The sequence below is a fragment of the Aulonocara sp. 'chitande type north' Nkhata Bay genome, linkage group LG20, assembly GCF_057382095.1.
Source record: "Aulonocara sp. 'chitande type north' Nkhata Bay isolate Kocher_YH1m ecotype deep benthic linkage group LG20, A_spYH_male_GT1.1, whole genome shotgun sequence".
Classification (NCBI taxonomy): domain Eukaryota; kingdom Metazoa; phylum Chordata; class Actinopteri; order Cichliformes; family Cichlidae; genus Aulonocara; species Aulonocara sp. 'chitande type north' Nkhata Bay.
This window is the reverse complement of record NC_141363.1, coordinates 15,714,611-15,735,626: the sequence shown is the minus strand read 5'-3', so window position 1 is coordinate 15,735,626 and position 21,016 is coordinate 15,714,611. Positions and strand designations below refer to the sequence as shown.

General features: G+C 39.0%; 1 protein-coding gene across 1 annotated transcript; it reads left to right on the top strand.

Moving 5' to 3' along the window:
• The first annotated feature begins 3,940 nt into the window (after window positions 1-3,940).
• On the top strand, window positions 3,941-20,422 carry LOC147305346 (scavenger receptor cysteine-rich type 1 protein M130-like). Its single transcript, XM_086278424.1, has 18 exons — window positions 3,941-4,271; window positions 4,516-4,614; window positions 4,756-4,977; window positions 5,070-5,249; window positions 5,347-5,501; window positions 5,690-5,834; window positions 6,081-6,389; window positions 8,860-9,165; window positions 9,451-9,747; window positions 10,168-10,476; window positions 11,074-11,370; window positions 11,661-11,933; window positions 12,400-12,560; window positions 12,972-13,080; window positions 13,259-13,417; window positions 13,833-13,928; window positions 19,537-19,689; window positions 19,832-20,422. Exons 1-18 carry the CDS (start codon window positions 3,941-3,943, stop codon window positions 20,014-20,016), a joined length of 3,786 nt encoding a protein of 1,261 aa, XP_086134550.1. The 3' UTR covers window positions 20,017-20,422.
• Window positions 20,423-21,016: the final 594 nt, after the last annotated feature.

The window sequence follows — 21,016 nt, the reverse complement described above, 5'->3', positions numbered from 1 at the left end:
ATGCACCCTGAAGTGTCTTCCCTCGATAGTTTGAGACTCTGAGACACTTTAACCAGAATTTATGTCTTTATGTCTAGAAAACTCTTGCAGGCCTTTTAGCAACTTGGTTTGTTTTGTTGCCAAAATGGGCTTTTTGGGTAAATGAATTTCACTAAGAATCAAAAGGGCAGCGGGGAATACGTTGTTTCCAGTTAGTCACAGCTCCAAAAAGTCTCCCGCCAGACAGCCACAGAGCCGCACAGCTCTGTCGTACACTCATTTTACACCTGTGACCACAATCCAGGAACATTCACATGTAAAATGTCAGGATGGATAATTCCATTAGAGTGATGCGTTTTTACCATGCATTAGTTGTTAATGTTTATATACATATTTTATATATCACATTCTGTATACATGCTGCATATACTGGGCAATGCATACTTGAGTGTATGTCTCCTGGCCATTGTGAAATACAATACTTGGATATTGTGTGTAGTATTTTTGATTATTCCTCATGTTATTTAAAGCCTTACTCAAATATCATGCTCTCTACTTTCAGGATGATATATATATATATATATATATATATATATATATATATATATATATATATATATATATATATATATATATATATATATATATATATATATATATATATATATATATATATATATATATGTGTGTATTTCTTTTTTTTTTCTTTTTTCACAGATTTTACAGCTTGTAGATGCGGTCTGATAAAATGCAGCAGGAGGTTGTTGTTTTTAAGTCTTTCTTTCTCACTGAATAATATTTCCTTTCTAAGAATATTAATAGTTTGACATTTCTCTGATGTGAGCTGATGTTTTGCTGTGTGTGCTGCTCCCTAAGGCTTTGTGTTTTTGTTTAAGGACATAATGATCTCAGATATCAGGGTTACCGATAGAAGTTGACATTTAATGTAACTTCATTAAAGACAAATGCTTTGAAACCTTCTTCTTCACAATACTAGTGGAATTATACAGTTGTCTGCTGCGGCTAAGGACACTGATTAAAAAACTAATTTTAAATCAAACAAAATGTTGCTCTTTAAAATTGATTTACCATACTATATTTATTTATAGAGCTCTTTGAAAACAGGCACAGCTATGACAGAGTATTAGGACCATGTTAAGAAGAAATAAATAGTGTTTATTTCAGGATTAAAGTAGATATTTTGAGATTAAAGTTGAAGTGATACTTTGATAAAAAAGTCAAATGTGGAGGTTACAGTTGCCGTTTCAAGACAAACTGGCACGGCTGCTACACTCTCTAAAAACTCTTTGTGTAGATAAGTTGATCAGCCATCTTGGGATACAAAATACAAACTCTTTACTGCATCAATATTCTTGCATCTTTCTATTCACAGCTATTTCATTTTGCACAAATCTGGCTATCTATTCCAAGTTTGTGTGTTTTTCCTTCTGACCAGATGCAGCTCTCCGCACCATCTTTTCAGTGTGATTAATACTTATCGTCCCACTGTGTTTCTGTACTGAAAAGGTAATAAACCAACTAAAACCAATTCTACTGACTCGTCTACACAAGGTATTTGTAGAGGGTTTAATACTCCTGGCCCTAATACTCATTCATACACAGCAAATGCATGCTGCTGTTGAATCATTGAAAACAATCAAAGACAAAAACTTATTTTATCTGTTAGTTGTAGAAAACTATGTGGAATATTTTTGGTGTTACTATTATTACAATGTTGCTAAAAAATGTTCATGATGATTTTTTTAAATTAAAAAATTGTGTTTATGTTTGTTACCTATCCTTATTTTGATTTTGTGATGTAAATTTATTAGTATTAAAGAACATGATAATCTGTCTGTGCTCATTTGCATAAAGGTATTCATCATAAGCAACACAAGAAAAATTAATTGCATTTATAACATTAGAGTTTGTTAACATCACATCTTTTTTTCTGTGGTTATGGATTAACTGAATTTATCAGTATTAAAGAACTTGGTAAACTATGTTAAGTTTGTTTGCATGAAGCAATATTATGACTCTGTTGAGGCAGATATTATTTAATGGCGTCAAAATTATGTCATAGAGAGTGCTGAGTAAAAAAATCATTTCTAGATCAGTTTATTGAAATATCTCAAATGAAAATAATAATAGCAAATTAAAAACATCAAAACAGCCATGTGCATCAGTTATTAAACTTAACATTTATAATTTATCAACAGTTGATCAATTGTACATTCTAATACAGTATGTTGTGTGCCAGTGTCACAGCATCAAGGGGAATTTTAGTTTAATGAAGAGAAAAGCATAAAAAGGTGCTGTATATGAAGTAAGGACACTTGTGTGTTAGTTAGTTGTGTGTCTTTCAATCTAAGTTAATATTTGTGAGTCTAGCTTTGGCGCGTATGCTGCTCATTTCCATTTTTGGTGGGCGAAGCCATGGCAATATAAAGCTGAGCGCATCATTTGTCTGTCTCACTCTCAAGTCATGAGCTGTGGTGACGATGTGGTTCCTCCTCCTGCTTCTCCACCTTGCTCACATTGAGCTGGTGATCTCACAAGGCAAGTTAATTCAGTTTATTTCATTCTGAACAGTAGTAATATTGTTAATTGTTGGTACTAGTTTGAATTTCTCTATATGACCGTGTGTGTGAATGCGTTAGAACTGAGTCCAGATGTGATCCTGAATTTGAACCAAAAACCCCCCCAAAACAATCAATGCAGTACTTTTGTGTAAAATTCAACTTAGGAAGAAATCCTTGAAATACCTTTGAAATATTATTTATATTTTAAAATACACCCATTCTCTCGGGTCAGGGTCGCAGGAGCCTATCCCAGCTGTTTTAGGGCGAGAGGCAGGGTACCCCCTGTGCAGGTTGCCACCAGTCTGTCACAGGGCAAACATATAGAGACAGAGAACCATTCGCACTCACAATCACACAGGGCACCTATGACTCTCCTTCTCTCATTTTATTTAAAAACTATATGTAAAATTGTTTTATTTATAGCAGCCTTTTCAAGGTGTGGAAGAAATGTAACAGTTCAATTCAAGTGTATGTCCAGATTTCTGTTGTGATTTTTTTTAAATCAAGACTTTTCAAGTGCAAACTGGGTTTTTCTGTCAAAAAAAAAGTCAAGAAAAGTACAGTATTTACAAAGAGCTCAGTGACAAGAGGCACGTGTTAGAGGAGGGAAGTCCGAGATTTTTGTGACGGATTCTGCAGATGCAGGTGCAAAATATAGTCAGGACAATATTGAAATTAAGAACACAGGCTGATTTTGTCCTGAAATGAACTGACTGCACCTGTGTTTAAAACAGTGCAATATTTGTAAATTATCCATAAAACTAACCACACCCATCAGCATGCCTCCGAATTGTACTCGCATGCTATTTTGGCCCATTAGCAAATTTAGCCCTCGCTGGAAATCACAGTGGTCCAGTGGTTAGTACTGTCACTTCACAGTGCGAAAGTGATTCAAATCCAGCCTGGGGCCTTCCTGTGTGTAGTTTGTCTGTTCTCCTCGTATCTGCATGGGTACTAAGGGCTTAGTTTAATTGGTAATTCTTAATGATGATGGTGAGTGTGAGCATCAGCGGTGTTCTGTCTCCATGTGTTAGCCCTGTGACAGACTGGTAACCTGTCATGGGTGTACAATACCCTTCCTCTTAATCTATGCCATTTACAATAGACACCCCATATGTTAAAAAAATATAAACCACTGTGGTTTTTCATTGTTGTTTTTGTATAAATCTGCTGAGGAATGATGATATTATCCTAAAGAAAGACATGAAGGGATTAAAAAGATTTGTAAAAAAAGTGTTTTTACCGATATTCAGATAAAAAACAAATAAACAAAAGACATTTTAAACTTACAACTTTAAATATTTACTTTGCAGTTCCCAAAAGTAAGTCAGCCATGAAAAAATCATAACAATAATAATAATTTGCTGTATAAACCTTGTATGTTCCTAGCTGAGGACAAACTGATTCTAAAAAACAAAGGAGGCTACCCATGTGAAGGCTACCTTGAAGTCTACCATAACAACATATGGGGTTATGTTGGGGATACACACTGGGACAAGAACACTGAAAAAGTGGTTTGTAAGAGCACTCACTGTGGGGAACCTGTGGAGAACTCAGTAATAGATACTGTTAAGCCTTCTGAAGACAGACCGATCTGGCTCAATGAACTGAAGTGTGAAGGACACGAGAGCGCTCTGTGGAAATGTAAACATCCTGGTTGGAAGTCCAGCTATTACTCAAAGCTCACAGTGAAAAAACTTAAGTGTTCAAGTAAGTTTGTTAGATCTTTCTTTCTCTTTTTTTTCTGGGGGTGGGGGGGAGGTGGGGTGGGGGTGGGGGGTATTGAAAGTACTGACAAAAACTGCAACTTTAAAAGCTTAAACTCTTCGCTAAAAGTTGTTAAGAAAATTAAGAAAATGAACTGTATTGGAAATTACTTGATAGGATCGATTGTGGTGTTTGTTGTTTTTTATCTGTATTTATATTTGGCTGGTAATTGAGTGCGTTCCTCAAGGTAATATCACATTGAGCCTGGATAGACACAAATGTGCTGGAGCTGTCAAGTACTCCATTGATGGCAAACCTCCGGGTTACTTTTGTAACAACAGCATTGGTATGTATTTTCTTTTTGCTAATCTTCTATGTGGCAGAGCTGTTCAAATATTGTCAACATTTCTCTCTCAATTTGATGCTATAATAATATTTTATTGCTTTTCGAAATGTTTTGGACTGTTTTAATTCCTCTCTTAAAAAGGTGAAAAAGAAGCCAGGCTTCTGTGTAAAAATCTCGGGTGTGGTGGACTCAGAGAAATTCATCCCTCAGAGAGTATGGTTAGTGATAATTTCAGGGACTCATCAAAGATGAAGATCGATTGTTCAGCCTTTAAAAATGCAGATCCAGATCATCTGTGGCAGTGTGTGAATGGCGAACAGGACAATTCAGCATCATGCAAACCTGTTTCTGTCATATGTGAAGGTAACACACACACACACACACACACACACACACACACACACACACACACACACACACACACACACATATGGTGAAAGTGTTTTTATGAACAGGTTATACGAGACTGCAGCTCAAAGGAAATCCGTCAAATGTGTGTTCTGGGCAGCTGGAAAAAGAAGAAAATAACAACTGGGTACCTGTTCAACAGGACAACTTTGATTTTGATGTGTGCCAGCAAATGCACTGCGGTAACTCTCTCAGCCCAAACAAAAACCTTAATGTGACATGCACAGGTAATTCAACACATCTATATTCCAACACAAACAACTTCCAAGCAAACACTTCACACTGTGAAACTGCTCTCTCTCTCTCTCTCTCTCTCTCTCTCAGATGTAGTTAAAGTATTTCTGAAGCACTCTGTCAAAGACAGCAAGTGCTATGGTACAGTTAATATTCAAGTGAATGATTCAGTTAATCCTGTGTGTGCCTCCACCTGGACTAAAACTGAAGCTGAATTGGTCTGCAAGGAGCTTGGATGTGGGGAAGTGAGTTTTCAAGTTTAGTCACCATAAGTTACCTGTTGTTCTGATACATGGATACTGAGCGTTCATGTATCAGAAACTGTCCATACAGCAGTGCTATGGACTTTATTGTGATAAGTGTACTAACGTGCACCATTAATACTGGATGATTATCAATGAAATAACATAAACTCATAAATGCTTTGTTCTAGCTGATTTATACTGAAGAACATCAGAATTCAGGAGGGATAATGGACCATGTGAGCTGCAAAGGCAGTGAGTCCTCACTGTGGCACTGTCAGGCTCAGCATGGCAAGAACATCCAGTGTTCAAAACAACCTTATGTGGTGTGTTCAGGTGAGATACAGCAGTGGAAATGTACAGAGTGGCTGCTGATGGCCTTTGTCTGCTTTTATAATGGGATTTTAAATCCTGCAATAAATTCTATGTCGAGAGAGAAAATGAGTTACTTCATTCAGTGAAATTGTGACATTGTTAAATTCTGATTAAATTTTCCCAAAATGTGTTCAGTAAGAGTTTAATTTAATGTATTTATTCTTTTTGTGTTTCGTGGCTGATAAATCTCTTATTGTCGTGGTACAGACAGTGTGGAGGTGAAACTGGCAGATGGTCCTGGAAGATGTGCTGGAAGATTGGAGATAAAGCATGAGGGCCAGTGGAAGAAAGTTCCTGTAAAAGGATGGACAGACGCTCAATCAGCAGCTGTCTGCAAACAACTGCAATGTGGGGAAAAAGGCAAAACTGAAAAATTCAGTCAGGGTTCTGGTAGCTTCCTGTCAATAACGTGTCCGAGAAATAAGAAGATATCAAAGATATCTGAGTGTTTAACAGAAAACTCAAACAACCAATTTTCGGATCGGGAAGCGGAAGCAGCTGGAATCACCTGTGAGGGTGAGTGTCACGTGCCCTTTGACCTTGTTGCTGTGTATAACTGTTATAAGTAATTACACATGTGTCACAAATGATAGTGCTTTCCCAAAGTAAACATACTGAAATATAATAAAATGCTAGAACCAGGAAAAAGACATTTTCATTCATCGATGTCAGTCAGAAGAAAAAAGTGTTTTTTCCCTCTGCTTAGTTACATGCTTCTATTTATTAAATCATCAAGTCTAAGGTCTAAATACACTTACCTGTGAAAATCCAACTAGAAACCCAAATAAACAATTTGTCTTTTTGCAGTGTTGGTCCACGGTATAATTGGCCATTTTTGACTACTTTTGATGTTTCCTCTACATTTCACCTTAAAAACTATTTACTTTGCCTTGTTTGGTATCATTGTTTTCAGCACAGCCTCACGTGTCTGAATTTACAGTTATGTTTTCATTTTGACATGCTGTATTAACACAATTGATCTAAAATCAGACAAAAAAACATAAATTCAGAGTAGAAAAAGTTATATTTTTTACTGTAACAACCACAAACATGTTTAATGAATCATATTTCATAACTTTAAATGCAAATATAAATTGTCAATTTTAAAATTCTATGCACAAGTTTTGCAAACAACAAAGTTATTTGCATCCATTTACCTTGACTTTTTAAATAACAATTTCAAACTATTTACATAACAATCAGCTGTTCTGCCTTCAATAAGATGCCACACAAATTATTTGTGCCACTCCAAATATTTCTGTCCACTATAAAGGAGAACATCACAGCCTGATACCTGCAGGTCTGACAGCAGCAGGTGTATCACTCCTGTTTCTACCTGGAGACAGCAGTCGCCTCATTGTTCTGACACACAACACAAAACTATCCACAACACTACACACTAACTACACAAGACAACACATTAACTACACACTCCAAACACACTAAATGTCACAAATCTCTCTCTCTCGCCGTCACTCCTAAAACCTCTGTTTTTGTTTTTTTGTTTTTGTTTTTGCTCATAAGCAGAGAGTGCTTGCTAACGCTGTCCTTAGACAGTAAACGTGACAAAACTATTCAGGAAAAAACGCCACGTATATATTGTTTATCATGACTCTGGTTTTACGTGGCCTATCAACACAATTTAAAAACTGGTATATATCACCTTGTTGCTTTGTCTTTAAGTGGTCATGTGATTGGCTTACCACGACTACTTTATTCTTCCTCAGTCAAACAGCAGCACTCATGTGATTGTTTTGCCCCCTTAGCTCCAGGTGTTGTGCTAGACAGCGATCGTGATTACCGTCTGCGGGAGCGCGCGCAGCTGCTTAAAGCTGTAGCGTCCAGATTACTTACAGCTACTTCCATGCAACTGATATAAGATGCGGTAAGCTGAAGACAGCTTCAACCGTCTGTTTGTTGAAAAATAGTAATGGACCGCGTTTTCTTCTTAGTAACTGTAACGGCGTTGTAACGATTGGAATAGTAATTAGTTAGATTACTCGTTACTGAAAAAAGTAATGCCGTTAGTAACGCCGTTACTTGTAACGCCTTTATTCCCATCACTGGTCTTTTGTGAAAAAGTCATTAGGCTTTTTTGGGTGCCAAATGTCTTTGTCAGTAGATTAGCAGACTAATTACAGACAAAACAATGTTTTCCCAATAGTGGAGTGTTTACCAGCCACTCACACCTTGGCCAATAGAATAGAATAGAATAGTCTTTTATTGTCATTGTAAATTTACCACAAAATTGTGGGGGCTCCTCGTCAAGTGTGCAGAAATAAAATATAAATAGTAAGACAACAGGAATAAATAACAAGCATTCTTCATTGCTTTTAATGTCTTTAAATTTCCTTCACCTTAATTCTAAAAAATCTGAGGTTGTCAGTTGTTACAGTAAAACCGAATCATCATTTAAGAGCCTTCGTATCATTTTTGGTACTGATTTGAAATTTGAATCTCACATCTCAACGCTCACCCAGTCTATTTCTCTCATTTAATTAGGAAACATCACAAATTTCAGACCCTTACTGACACTTAGCTTTGTGGAACTTTTATTGCACGCTTTAATTTTCTGTTGTCTTGAGTACTGTGACTCACTTGTCACATGCACCTCTCGGTCCTCTTTAGCTCGTGTTTAGCTGGTCCAGAATGCAGCACCTACACTGCAAACAAAAACTAGCTGGTGCTCATACATATATATAATGCTTTTCTACTCCTTTAGAGCACCCAGAGTGTGTTTTGCTGAAAGTAGTAGAGAATCATTATTCTGCTCAGCTATCAGCAAACACATTCAGCATTTTAAAGTCAAAGCGCTTTTTACTACAAGCCCAATTAACCCAGTCACAAGCACACATTCATGCAGTGCTTTAATCCTGTGTCTAAGGGCTTTGTCTAACATTCACACATGAACGAATGACCTTTCAACAGGTAGACGACCTGCACAGCCACTTACTGTATATCATGTTTCTCTCTTTGTGTCCATCAGGTCACAAGGTGGTGTTTTTAAGTGGAACCTGTTCTGGTCATGTGGGGATAGAGCATGGCAGAGAAATCTACTGGCTCTCTGGGTCTAAAGAGACATGGAACCAAGAGTCTGCAGACACAGTGTGTCAGCAGATGCATTGTGGGAACGCTGCAAACTTTTCTTTCAATTTTAGGGCTGATATGATTAATAAAGTTTGGAAAAACTCTTTTAGCTGCTCATCCAGAGAAAACTCTCTTTTTGAGTGTAACCAAACTACACCTCTGCCTCCTGACCACCATAATTCTACTGCCTATGTGAAATGTTCAGGTAATGTGAAATATGAAGGAGTTAAAGTATAAAACTAAGACTGACGTCAATATGGAATTGATTTATTGTGTCACTAGTTGTAATGTGATCCACTCAGAAGAGACAATTTATTTATAACAGACTTTACCTTTTAATGTCCATAGATGTACATTCACCTCCTTGTTTTCTCTCAATCAAATTTCTACTATTTTCTATTTTTTCTGAAACCTAGCTTGGTCTAAGAAGTTGTGAAATATCTGCTGATACTAGTTTCCTCTTAAATTTAACTTTTTCATGTCACAACAGGAAATATTGAGATGAGGTTGACGAACAGCTGCTGGGGAAAAGTCAGGATTCGTGTAGAAGAGAAGGAAGGAGATATGTGTGGAGACACCTGGACAGAAGACAAGTCTGTGAAGCTGTGTGAAAAGCTGAACTGTGGGACGCCCATAAAAGCCCACAACAGTCCCAAAGATGGTGATATCCTCTTTAAGAGTTTACACCCGACAAATCAGACTACTGACCTGACACAGAGCATCTTTGTCAAAAACCAGGACAATGATAAGTCCTGTAAACAAAAACCAGCCTATGTTGTTTGCTCAGGTAATTGTTTTTTTAAAAGTAATTTTATATTACAAAAATATAATAAATGTCATAACTTGCTTTTTAAAAAGTTTCATTTTCAACTGATTTGGACCCTTTGGAAAAAAGTGCCAGTTTTATTGGTTTGTTGATTCTTCAGTCACTAAGTTACAGGATAACAGAATGTAAAAAACAAACAAAAAGACATAAGTCTGTTTTTAAATGTTCCTTCAAATGTTTTAAAAATATCTTTTTAAATACTGTTTTTATAATTAAGCTCATTTGTGTTAAAGAAGCAAATATAAATCTTTCTGAAGCTATCAGACTGAAATTCTTTACACTAAGATGATGATAGTTCTTGTTGCTTAAAATTCTAATTAAAAATAAAATAAGACTATTATAAATATATGGTATTATTATTTTTGTTTTGTTTTCTTGCAGGTAGTGTCAAGCCCAGATTTAGCATTCCCAGTTACAAATGCTTTGGAAACGTAGAGGTGGAGTATGAGGGGAAGTGGATCCCTGTGTGCGAGGATGCTCTCAAAGACACTAACAATGGAAACACCATCTGTCAGGAGCTTAAATGTGGTGATGCTGTCGAGACTCTTCCCTACTTTGGACCTGCACCAGCAGATAAATTAGCCATTTCAAACCTAAACTGCATTGCAAATGCTAACAGTCCATTATCTGCATGCAGCAGTATTACTGCTTCTACAGCTGCCTGCAAACACAGTGGCCTCCGATGCTCTGGTGTGTATAATGATCTTTGTATCAGCAGTTTCTGAATTATTCTTTGCTCCTTCAGCCTAATTTTAAAATAAAGGCTTTGAAACTGAATTGAAATTGAAACAAACTGAGACTAGTTTGTATTTCAGAAAAATGTTGAGATAAAAATAATGCTGCGTTCAAACTTTGACATGCTCGCCTTCAAAGGTTACTTTTAGTGAAATAAAGGGTAGAATATTAACATCCTCACCTCCATTAATGATATTTGTTCTACTCAGTTTTACTCTTTTCTTTTCTGCTTGTTGTCCATGTCACCAGTATGGCTCTGCCACACAGTCTGACTCACTTAATGTCTGGAATCAGCTGGAAACAGCTGGCCTGTGCAGTCTGATGGTTATAGAAATATCGCTGTCATCAGTTGTCATCTCTTTGTTATCACTCTATAAAATCATTTTATTTACACAGCAGTCAGAAGGGTAGCTAAACTTCAAAAGTGTAAAACTTTAAGTTGATGCAGGATCATAATGTCATTTCTGTGTGCAGAGTGTGTTATTTATATCATTCAGATCCTGTTGGTTACATCATGTTTTGTGAACTTTTTATTTCTCTTGTCTGTCTCAGAATGGAGGACGATGGTACCTGACAAAAAGGCCTGTAGTGGAACAGTGTTGGTTCACTGGAGACAGGGACTCAGTGCTGTTTCCAGAGAAAACTTCAATGAAACTGAGAAGGAAAAGCTTTGCCAGGATATGGACTGTGGTGGATACCAATCAACAAATAAAATCCACCCCCAAACAATTGAAATAGATTCTTTTTGGAACAAAAGCTTCAGCTGTGGTGAAAATCCAGGAAGCATTTGGGAATGTGAAAATAAATCCACACCCTCAAGGAAGGAGCCTGTCTTTATTGAATGCAAAAGTAAGATTTATATCAGCAGGACTGATCTTAAATGATCACAGACTTTTTACATTTGCACTGGAAACACTGAAGAGTGAAACAAGACACTCGGAGTGTGAAGGAGAATTATTCCAGATACACTGGATAAAGTAACAAACCAAAGCTAAAAGTGTTAAATGAACTATTTGATTATGGACTTGTGCTTCATATTTTGACTTTGCAGTGCAGAGAAGATTAACTGATCATTTCTACCTCAGCGCTTTATGTCTTTATCAATACTTGACTGCAGTGTTTATTGCTTTCCTTCCCAGAGGAGCCCAGTGTCAGCCTTTCACAGGGCTGTCGTGGGGAAGTGAGGATAGATGACGTTCCAGTGTGTGCTAGTAACTGGGATCTATCCTATGCACACAAAGTTTGCCAAGAAAACCTTTGTGGCAATGCTGTCTTCATTGAATCCAAAGCTCCATCAAAGGGTTCAGGTAACATTTACCATGTCAGCTGTGAAAAGTACCATTCCATCATTGGCCAGTGCAGGAGGACTAAAGGAAAGTGTGACAAAAATGTGGTGTTCATTACTTGTAGTGGTAAGTGTGAGTCCATACACCTCTCTTTCCATAAACTCATCCCTATATACAGTACATACATGTATGTCCTCTCTTAATTCTGGTAATATTTTAATTCATTATCTTGGGATAATTTTTAGGTATTTATTTTATAAAACAGAAGATTATTTCTTTAAAATAAAAATGACATTGTCAAGCTCATTATAAGATAGTGAAGCTACAAATAATTTTCATTGCAAACCATGACACTTATAGTCTGGCAGGTTCTGTCCAGAAATCTGAGTTATTTGTTGAAAATTTCTAAAAATAAATATGTGGAACACATGTTTTACACTCCAACTTTAATAAATGCAGAGTGATGACAGGTGCTTGCTTTGCTCCTAGTGATTTTGCTAAAGCTAAGGTGACCATCTCTAACATCATATTTGCCAGACAGAAGTGGATGAGCTTGTTTCCTTCTTTAAACACAGTTTCTTTGCTTTTACAGAAAGTGTAAAGTTCCGCACGACTGAAAAACATGGAGGTGTCCTTTATGTCAATTATCGAGATAAGTGGGAAAGAGTATGTCCATTTAATCATTCCCAAAACTTAAAGCTCTGTGAAGAGATTGATAAAGAGACCCCTAGCACCTCTACGGAAATCAAACAGGTAAATCTTTACATTTTACGTCTTGAATCGGTCACTGATTTGTCTCATATTCTACAAACCAAAATCATGGACAGTTTCCTGGCTCTGTGTCTCAGCTTAATCTAATAATGAAGACTGGAATCTCACATTTTAAATATTTAGGTTTATAAAATGGAAAGAAATGCATGAGACTTGTATCTGAATAAACACAAATTGACCAAATGTTTGAAACTTTCTGGACACTTTGCTGACACAAAGTTTGCAGAAATATAAAAGAAATTGAATGTCCCAATACTTTTGGTCTGGACTTCTAGTGACTTCTTTTGCTGTGTGTTGCTTCAGTCCGGCCTGTTTTTTACTGCCAGAGAAAATTTCAGTGTTTTTGATTTTGGCTGTATCTCTAAATGTGAAAAAGTTTAAATTTGATTCAAGGTCAACTTAGAAACAACACTGGAGTTCACTGATGTTACCATGGATGTCAGGCGCTCTGTCAAAAGAAGTTCCTGTGAAAGCACTAATCAAGTTAAAATATATTGTCCCGGTAAGAGAAACCATGAATCCATCAATCAATTAGTTGTTTTTGACAGAAAGACACTTTTTGTATTCTGTAAATCTGAGCTGACTTACTTTGATCAACGTGATACAGATAAAGTGGAATTCAAACTCACTGTAACTGAATCCGGAAAAAAACATAATAAACTGGCTGTGTGTGATTTCAGACTATGAAACACTGACTACCGCAACACCAACCCCACCACGTCCGCCTATACCCACAGGACCTATTATCGTGGGTGTGATATTTCTTCTTGTTGTAGTGATCTTGATTTCTTCATTTATACGAATGTATGTCAGGAGAGTCAGGGAGTCCAGAGCTTTAGGTGAGTATATTTATTACATGACTTACACACATGTTTTTTTATTTGTTTGTTTTTGCTCTAATGAATTACCTTAAAAGGCATAAAAATCCTGACTGAACATGAGATCAATCCAGAGCTTTCATGCTTAAAGGAAAAGGGTGTTGGAAACTTTTAGAGGGCAGTCTTTCAGCATACTGACTGAATTCTGACTCAAATAATGCCGTCACTGCTGCTGATTGAACAAGGAGCACATCAGCTCCACCAAACTCGACCAAATGTAAATACAGAACAGGGAAAATTAAGAACGCCTGTGCTTGTGGTGTGCTTTTCATGCTCCTGTGCTCCTTGTACAGTTACTTCACTGGTACATTAGCACAGTGCATTGGTGAGACAGCTGTTGCTGTATGAGTAAATTTATAACACTGTAACCTTTCAGCAAGAATGCTGCCAGGGAAAGACATGGAGTTTGAAAGTGGAGATTATGAGGACATCATGGACAAAGACAATGAGATGGAAGACTTCAGTCGTGGCAGTGAGTCATTCATTCAGTGTTATCTTATCTGTTTTTCTTTCTAAACAGTGTTTAAAGTCCATAGCTTAATGGCCTTTGATATACTCTACACCACTACTATCGTTATTTTAATTTGGACACGATAATATGAGAAGCTGCACCACCTACACTAACTACTGCATGTTAGTACTACAGTTTTCTGTCTTCATAACTTATTTTTAAATAACTGTACTATATCAAGAACGTCAGTGGCTCTGCCCATATAAATTGTTACCTGTTTTTATATGTTTTATATAAAAACATGTATATGTTTTTTATCCTCTTCAACGTCATCCTTCCTGCTGTCGAGTTGAAGGTGCACAAATTTAAATTTCACCTAAATTTCAAAAAGATAGACATAAAACAGGTATAAAAAGTAAAATTATCTTTCAAAAAAGTAATATCAGGACAACGCATCTTCTCTTTGACAGGATTACACCATCTTTTGTTCACATATAAATCCAGACCCCCACCCAGCTTTAGCTTCTGTGTCAGATTGTATCAGAGTGGAACCAGTTATATACACATTATCCAATCCAATCCAACTTTAGTTATATAGCACTTTAAAAACAACAAAGTTGACCAAAGTGCTTTCCAATAATAAAACAGAGATAGCAGTTAAAAACCATACATTCAGCATACAAAGAAATAAATATAAATAACAATAAAATAAATACATATTTTATGTAATACATATTTAAATATGAAAAAGAAGATAAAAAGGTAAAAATCAGTGTATATATATATATATATATATATATATATATAAAAACACCCAGCACGCCCCTGCGGGCGGTTTATCCTTCAAGCTCGGGTCCTCTACCAGAGGCCTGGGAGCTTGAGGGTCCTGCGCAGTATCTTAGCTGTTCCCAGGACTGCGCTCTTCTGGACAGAGATCTCCGATGTTATTCCCGGGATCTGCTGGAGCCACTCGCCTAGCTTGGGAGTCACCGCACCTAGTGCTCCGATTACCACGGGGACCACCATTACCTTCACCCTCCACATCCTCTCGAGCTCTTCTCTGAGCCCTTGGTATTTCTCCAGCTTCTCGTGTTCCTTCTTCCTGATATTGCTGTCATTCGGAACCGCTACATCGATCACTACGGCCGTCTTCTTCTGTTTGTCTACCACCACTATGTCCGGTTGGTTAGCCACCACCATTTTGTCCGTCTGTATCTGGAAGTCCCACAGGATCTTAGCTCGGTCATTCTCCACCACCCTTGGGGGCATCTCCCATTTTGACCTTGGGACTTCCAGGTTATACTCGGCACAGATGTTCCTGTACACTATGCCGGCCACTTGGTTATGGCGTTCCATGTATGCCTTGCCTGCTAGCATCTTGCACCCTGCTGTTATGTGCTGGATTGTCTCTGGAGCATCTTTACACAGCCTGCACCTGGGGTCTTGCCTGGTGTGATAGACCCCAGCCTCTATGGATCTTGTACTCAGAGCTTGTTCTTGTGCTGCCATGATTAGTGCCTCTGTGCTGTCTTTCAGTCCAGCTTTGTCCAGCCACTGGTAGGATTTCTGGATATCAGCCACCTCCTCTATCCGCCGGTGGTACATACCGTGCAGGGGCCTGTCCTTCCATGATGGTTCCTCGTCTCCCTCCTCTTTCTTGAGGTATTCACTGAGCACTCGGTCAGTTGGGGCCATCTTCCCAATGTATTCTTGGATGTTCGTTGTCTCATCCTGGACTGTGGTGCTGACACTCACCAGTCCCCGGCCCCCTTCCTTCCGCTTAGCGTACAGCCTCAGGGTGCTGGACTTGGGGTGAAACCCTCCATGCATGGTAAGGAGCTTTCTTGTCTTTATGTCAGTGGCTTCTATCGCCTCCTTTGGCCAGCCTATTACATAAGCAGGGTACCTGATCACGGGCAGGGCGTACGTGTTGATGGCCCGGATCTTGTTCTTACCATTCAGCTGACTCCTCAGGACTTGCCTGACCCTCTGCAGGTACTTGGTGGTTGCAGCCTTTCTAGCGGCCTCTTCATGGTTCCCATTTGCCTGCGGGATCCCCAGGTACTTGTAACTGTCCTCTATGTCTGCAATGTTGCCTTCTGGTAGTTCAATCCCCTCAGTTCTGACTACCTTCCCTCTCTTTGTTACCATCCGACTACACTTCTCCAGTCCGAACGACATTCAAATGTCATTGCTGTATAGCCTGGTAGTGTGGATCAGTGAATCGATGTCTCGTTCACTCTTGGCATACAGCTTGATGTCATCCATGTACAGGAGGTGGCTGACAACTGCTCCGTTCCGTAGTCGGTATCCGTAGCCAGTCTTGTTAATGATCTCACTGAGGGGGTTCAGGCCTATGCAGAACAGCAGTGGGGACAGAGTATCTCCTTGGTAGATCCCGCACTTGATGGTGACTTGTGCTATGGGCTTGGAGTTGGCCTCTAGTGTTGTACGCCACATCCCCATTGAGTTCCTGATGAAGGCTCTTAGGGTCCCATTGATCTTGTACAATTCTAGGCATTCCAGTATCCAGCTGTGGGGCATTGAGTCATAGGCCTTCTTGTAATCAATCCAGGCAGTGCACAGGTTGGTCAGTCTGGTCTTGCAGTCTCGGCTGACTGTTCTGTCTACCAGTAGCTGGTGTTTTGCGCCTCTGGTATTCTTGCCAATCCCGTTCTGTGCCCCACTCATGTATTGACCCATGTGCCTGTTCATCTTAGCCGATATGATGCCTGACAGGAGCTTCCCTGTTCAGGGAGGTCGCTGTGGTCTGCCCTCAAATCCTCTAGCCACTGAGCATTGCCGTTATGGGTTGCGTCCTTCTCCCATATGCTCTTCCAGTATTGCTCCGTCTCCAGCCTTGGTGGTGCTGTTCTCTTATTGTTCCCTTGCCACTGAGAGTACACCTTTGCTGGTTCTGTGGAGAACAGCTGGTTTATTCTCCTGCCTTCTATCTCTCTGGTGTACCTCCTCAAGCGGCTGGCCAAGGCTGTGAGTCTTTGCTTGGCAGTTTCCAAGGCCTCAGGTATGGACAGCTTGCTGTATTTCTTAGGCACCGTATATGTCGCACCTTTCTGCAACTCCGTTAGTTGGCTAACCTCCCTCCGTGCTACTTTGATCTTGCCCTCTAGCCTCCTATTGTATTGTAGATCAGCTTGTTAGTGTCGGTAATCGTGGTTGTAGGTATTGCCCGTAGTGCTGCATTAACATCATCTAGCAGATCTTCTGAGGGTACTTCACGTAATCTTGGTAACCGGCTACGGGGGATCCAGGTTTCAAGCTTGGCCATGATCCTATTTTTCAGGTCAGTTCCTCTCGCACTCAACGATCCTTCTCCTATCGCACTTGGGGCTATGTACCCAATCTCGGGTGGGGGTGATGATATCTCCCCCCCTGACCTGGCGTCCTGACTCCTCCTTGCCGTAGCATTTGTGTTGTACCTCGTCAATCTCTAGCTGTGAGAGCAGTCCCTTCTTTCGAATGTTGGAACACTGAGCTACTAGTTGTTTCGCCGTCATTGTGGATGTTGGGTATCGAAGAATCCATAGGTCCCTCATCCTATTCATGTAGCCCCTTCCGCCGGGGTTACTTGCGTAGTAGCATTCCAACAACGCCCTGTTTTCGTCCCTTGCCCACCGATGCCTTCTTGTTCCAGTAGCCCACTTTTCGTCAGGGTGCCCTGGTTCCTCAACACCTGACGCGGACCTTGTTGATCCGGGCGACGTCCGAGCCGGCATGCCTTCATATTTATCTGTCTCGCTCATGTCATGTCTTGCTTAGCATAGGGGGTCTAGCCTTAGGACCCTTACTGGATACAGACGCCCCAGGCAGGAATCGAACTTGCGATCCTCTGTTCCAAAGGCATGTAGTCTAACCACTACGCTATCCAGCTGCTATATATATATATATTAGGGGTGCAACGATACACAAAATTCACGGTTCGATATTTTTTCGATACAAAAAAAATGTTCATGCATTTTTTATTTGTCATTTATTAAAATTATAAATATATATTTTAACTCAAAAGTACAGTTTTTAAATTTAACCCTAACCCTTGTGCGTGTTTTTTATTTTGACAGCGAATGCGCACCTGCGGACCACTTATGTGCAGCCCTGGTTATTTAGCTCATCATATTGCAGCCACAGAAATTCTTTTGTCCATGAAACCATAAAGCTGCACTTTCTTTTTGCCTTATAGTCTGATTTGTCATAACTTCTCCGTTTTGTGGTAAGCTTTTCTTTGGCTGTCACTTCTTCACCCTGACCTGTCTTATTTGGCTCAGCAGAACTGAAATGCTTTTACACATGCACTCACATAAGCTCAGCGATTCTCTGCGCGATCAACCTCTCACATGTTTAAGCTTGCTGCGGGAGATTTCACTTGTCATGTTTGCATAGTAAGCTAACGATTAATAAGACGATGTCAGAGGAATTGGTGCACAAATTATCATCACTCACAGATCAGTGCTGTCGCTCTCTATACACAGTTCGCGCGATTGCAAAGTGAAAGCAAAAAAACAAGCGCAAATTCAAACGCGATTTCAATATGTCACATATTGACAGTGGCTCACCGATGCCAATGACATAATTACCCAGCTACATTTCTGAAAGAATGCAAAAGCATTGACATATATTTTTCCTACAATAGCCCGACAGGCAGGGAAGAGATAGATTTTGGTAGCCCGACTGAAAAAATCGCTAGCTCCGGGACGTCGGGCTAGCGATATTGCGAGCCCTGTATCTGATTGAAATAAAATAAATAAAAGCTATACTATCCGCTTCTTCTGGGCTATATTCTCAGCAGCATAAGGAGAATCATGTGCTAACAGCTGTCTAAATGACTCGGCTAAAGTTAGTAGCATGCTTGTTGTTTTTGTCTTTGCACTAGGATGATGTCGGCGTAAATGTGCAGTCATATTCGTTGTGTTCCCACTAGTGCTTTCAGGTTAATCTCGTTGAAATGACCTTAACGCCACAACACGGCAAATCTCCGTTAACGAGCTACCGCCGATCGCTCCGTGCATGGGGCTAGACGGCCAACACGTTAACGAGCTAACTGCGCTAACACACTAGTTCACACCAATGTAATTGAGCATTGCATGGCACATCCAACATACTGTTTTACTTTAGTCCATGACTCGCTTACCTTCAGGGTCATACGTCACATGAAAACCAAAATAATTCCAAACGCCAGATCTGAATGAGGTTCAATTTGCCTGTTACAAGGAGAGCTTAACTTCTGTCTCGCTAGCTTGCCCTGCGCTCTTCCTTCTGACTATGCTGTCTGTGTTGAGCGCTCAGTGAATCTGCATTCGACTACTCCGCCTAGGCTGCACTGTCGAGCCTAGGCGGAGTAGTCGAATGCAGATTCACTGAGCGCTCAACACAGACAGCATCGTCAGAAGGAAAATTGATAAAATTAATTACAAATGCTGTATTGTTCGATACATATGCGTACCGAACCGAAAGCACTGTATCGAACGGTTCAATATCGATACGAATATCGTTGCACCCCTAATATATATATATATATATATATGGACTTTATATTGGTAGATATAAAGTCCAGGCACAGATCTGGGATGTGAAAGTTTATTTTTTAATACAATATTAGCTTTTTTTCATTCAGGATTCAGATCTGAGACTGAATTTGTCTCAGAAAATGATGGGCGGAGTGTTTCCTCTTTACCTTATGATGATATTGATGAAGCAGATGAGGCTCGACCCCTGACCTTTCCGGCCACTACTGCTCCTGCTGCCCAAGACATCAACGTTCATGAAGGTGTCCATAATGAAAACACTAGAAAGTTCTGAACCAGTTTGAACACAGTGTTTTCACATTTCAGTACCAATAAATTTCAAATTTGAAAATGGCATCAATCTAATCAGTGTTTAACTGTGCCAAACATTTTTCTTTGTGACAGACGGGGTAACCTACGAAGTGGAAGATCCACAGGAGAGTTATGATGACATTGATACAATCCCTGAAACTGCACAGACTACAGCAGAGATCCACGACAGCCCTGAAACACCACATGACTTAAACACAGCAGCCCCAGGATTGGTGAAGAGGGATGAGGACTACCTAGAGCCAGATCAAGACAAGTGAGCCAAATGCAGCTTTAGAAACTACTTAAAAAAAAAAAAGTCTCACAAAGTGGCTCATGACAAACACGACAAAATTAACTGTTCTTTTTCTCTAATTAAAAATAAGAGGTCAAAAATAATTAAAATATATTCATGCAACATACATTTACTGAAATTCCTTGAAGAAAACGACATTTAATGCAAGAACTTAATTTTAAAAGAATTTAAATCCATCCCTTGATCCTGTATAGCAAAAAACTTAAAATGTAACAAAAAAGACAGATACTAGTGTTATCAATAAATCATTCCATGATATTGTGTTTAATAGTAGTTGAATGTAAAGCTTTTATCAAACATGTCTGTACTGTGTGGTATTACATTTTTCATTCAGTTTTCTTTGTTTAAATGCGTGACGTTGATGCAACACATGAGCTAGCTAATAGATAGATAGATAGATAGATAGATAGATAGATAGATAGATAGATAGATAGATAGATAGATAGATAGATAGATAGATAGATAGATAGATAGATATTAAAAAGGTTTGCTTAGCTTACAGTTTCTTAAAGGTGGGGAGCTAGCCTCCTCTTCCTGCTTCTTGTTTTCAGGCTTAGCTAAGCTAACTGTCTTGTTACATTTATATTCAGCTATAAATGTGAGTGTAATATCGATATTTTCATCAAACTCTGTAGAAACAAACAAGTGTATGCCTCATAATATTAAGCTACTGTTCTAAATATAGTATACTCTTTAAAACATAAAGAATTCAATAAGTTTTGGTTGCCATCTTTTGTCTTTCTGAGTGATTTTGTTTCAATTAACACATCAGTTAATGGTCCAACCTGAAATACCAGTGCTGTTGGTATTTTGAAACTGGTCCTTTAGTCCTCATGTTAAAGATGCTCAACTTCACAGGAACATATCTGAGTGACACGTGTGTGATCTTTCATCGTGTTTAGCTTCGCTGGTACATTTTGTTTCAGCACTAGTCAACATTAACATGTGATTTCGAGTCACTGTGA

Coding starts and splice junctions, on each gene's coding strand:
- LOC147305346 (XM_086278424.1), top strand. CDS start 3,941: ATGTTCCTAGCTGAGGACAAACTGATTCTAAAAAACAAAGGAGGCTAC. Junction 4,615..4,755: donor CTTTTGTAACAACAGCATTG/GTATGTATTTTC, acceptor TCTCTTAAAAAG/GTGAAAAAGAAGCCAGGCTT. Junction 9,748..10,167: donor AGCCTATGTTGTTTGCTCAG/GTAATTGTTTTT, acceptor GTTTTCTTGCAG/GTAGTGTCAAGCCCAGATTT.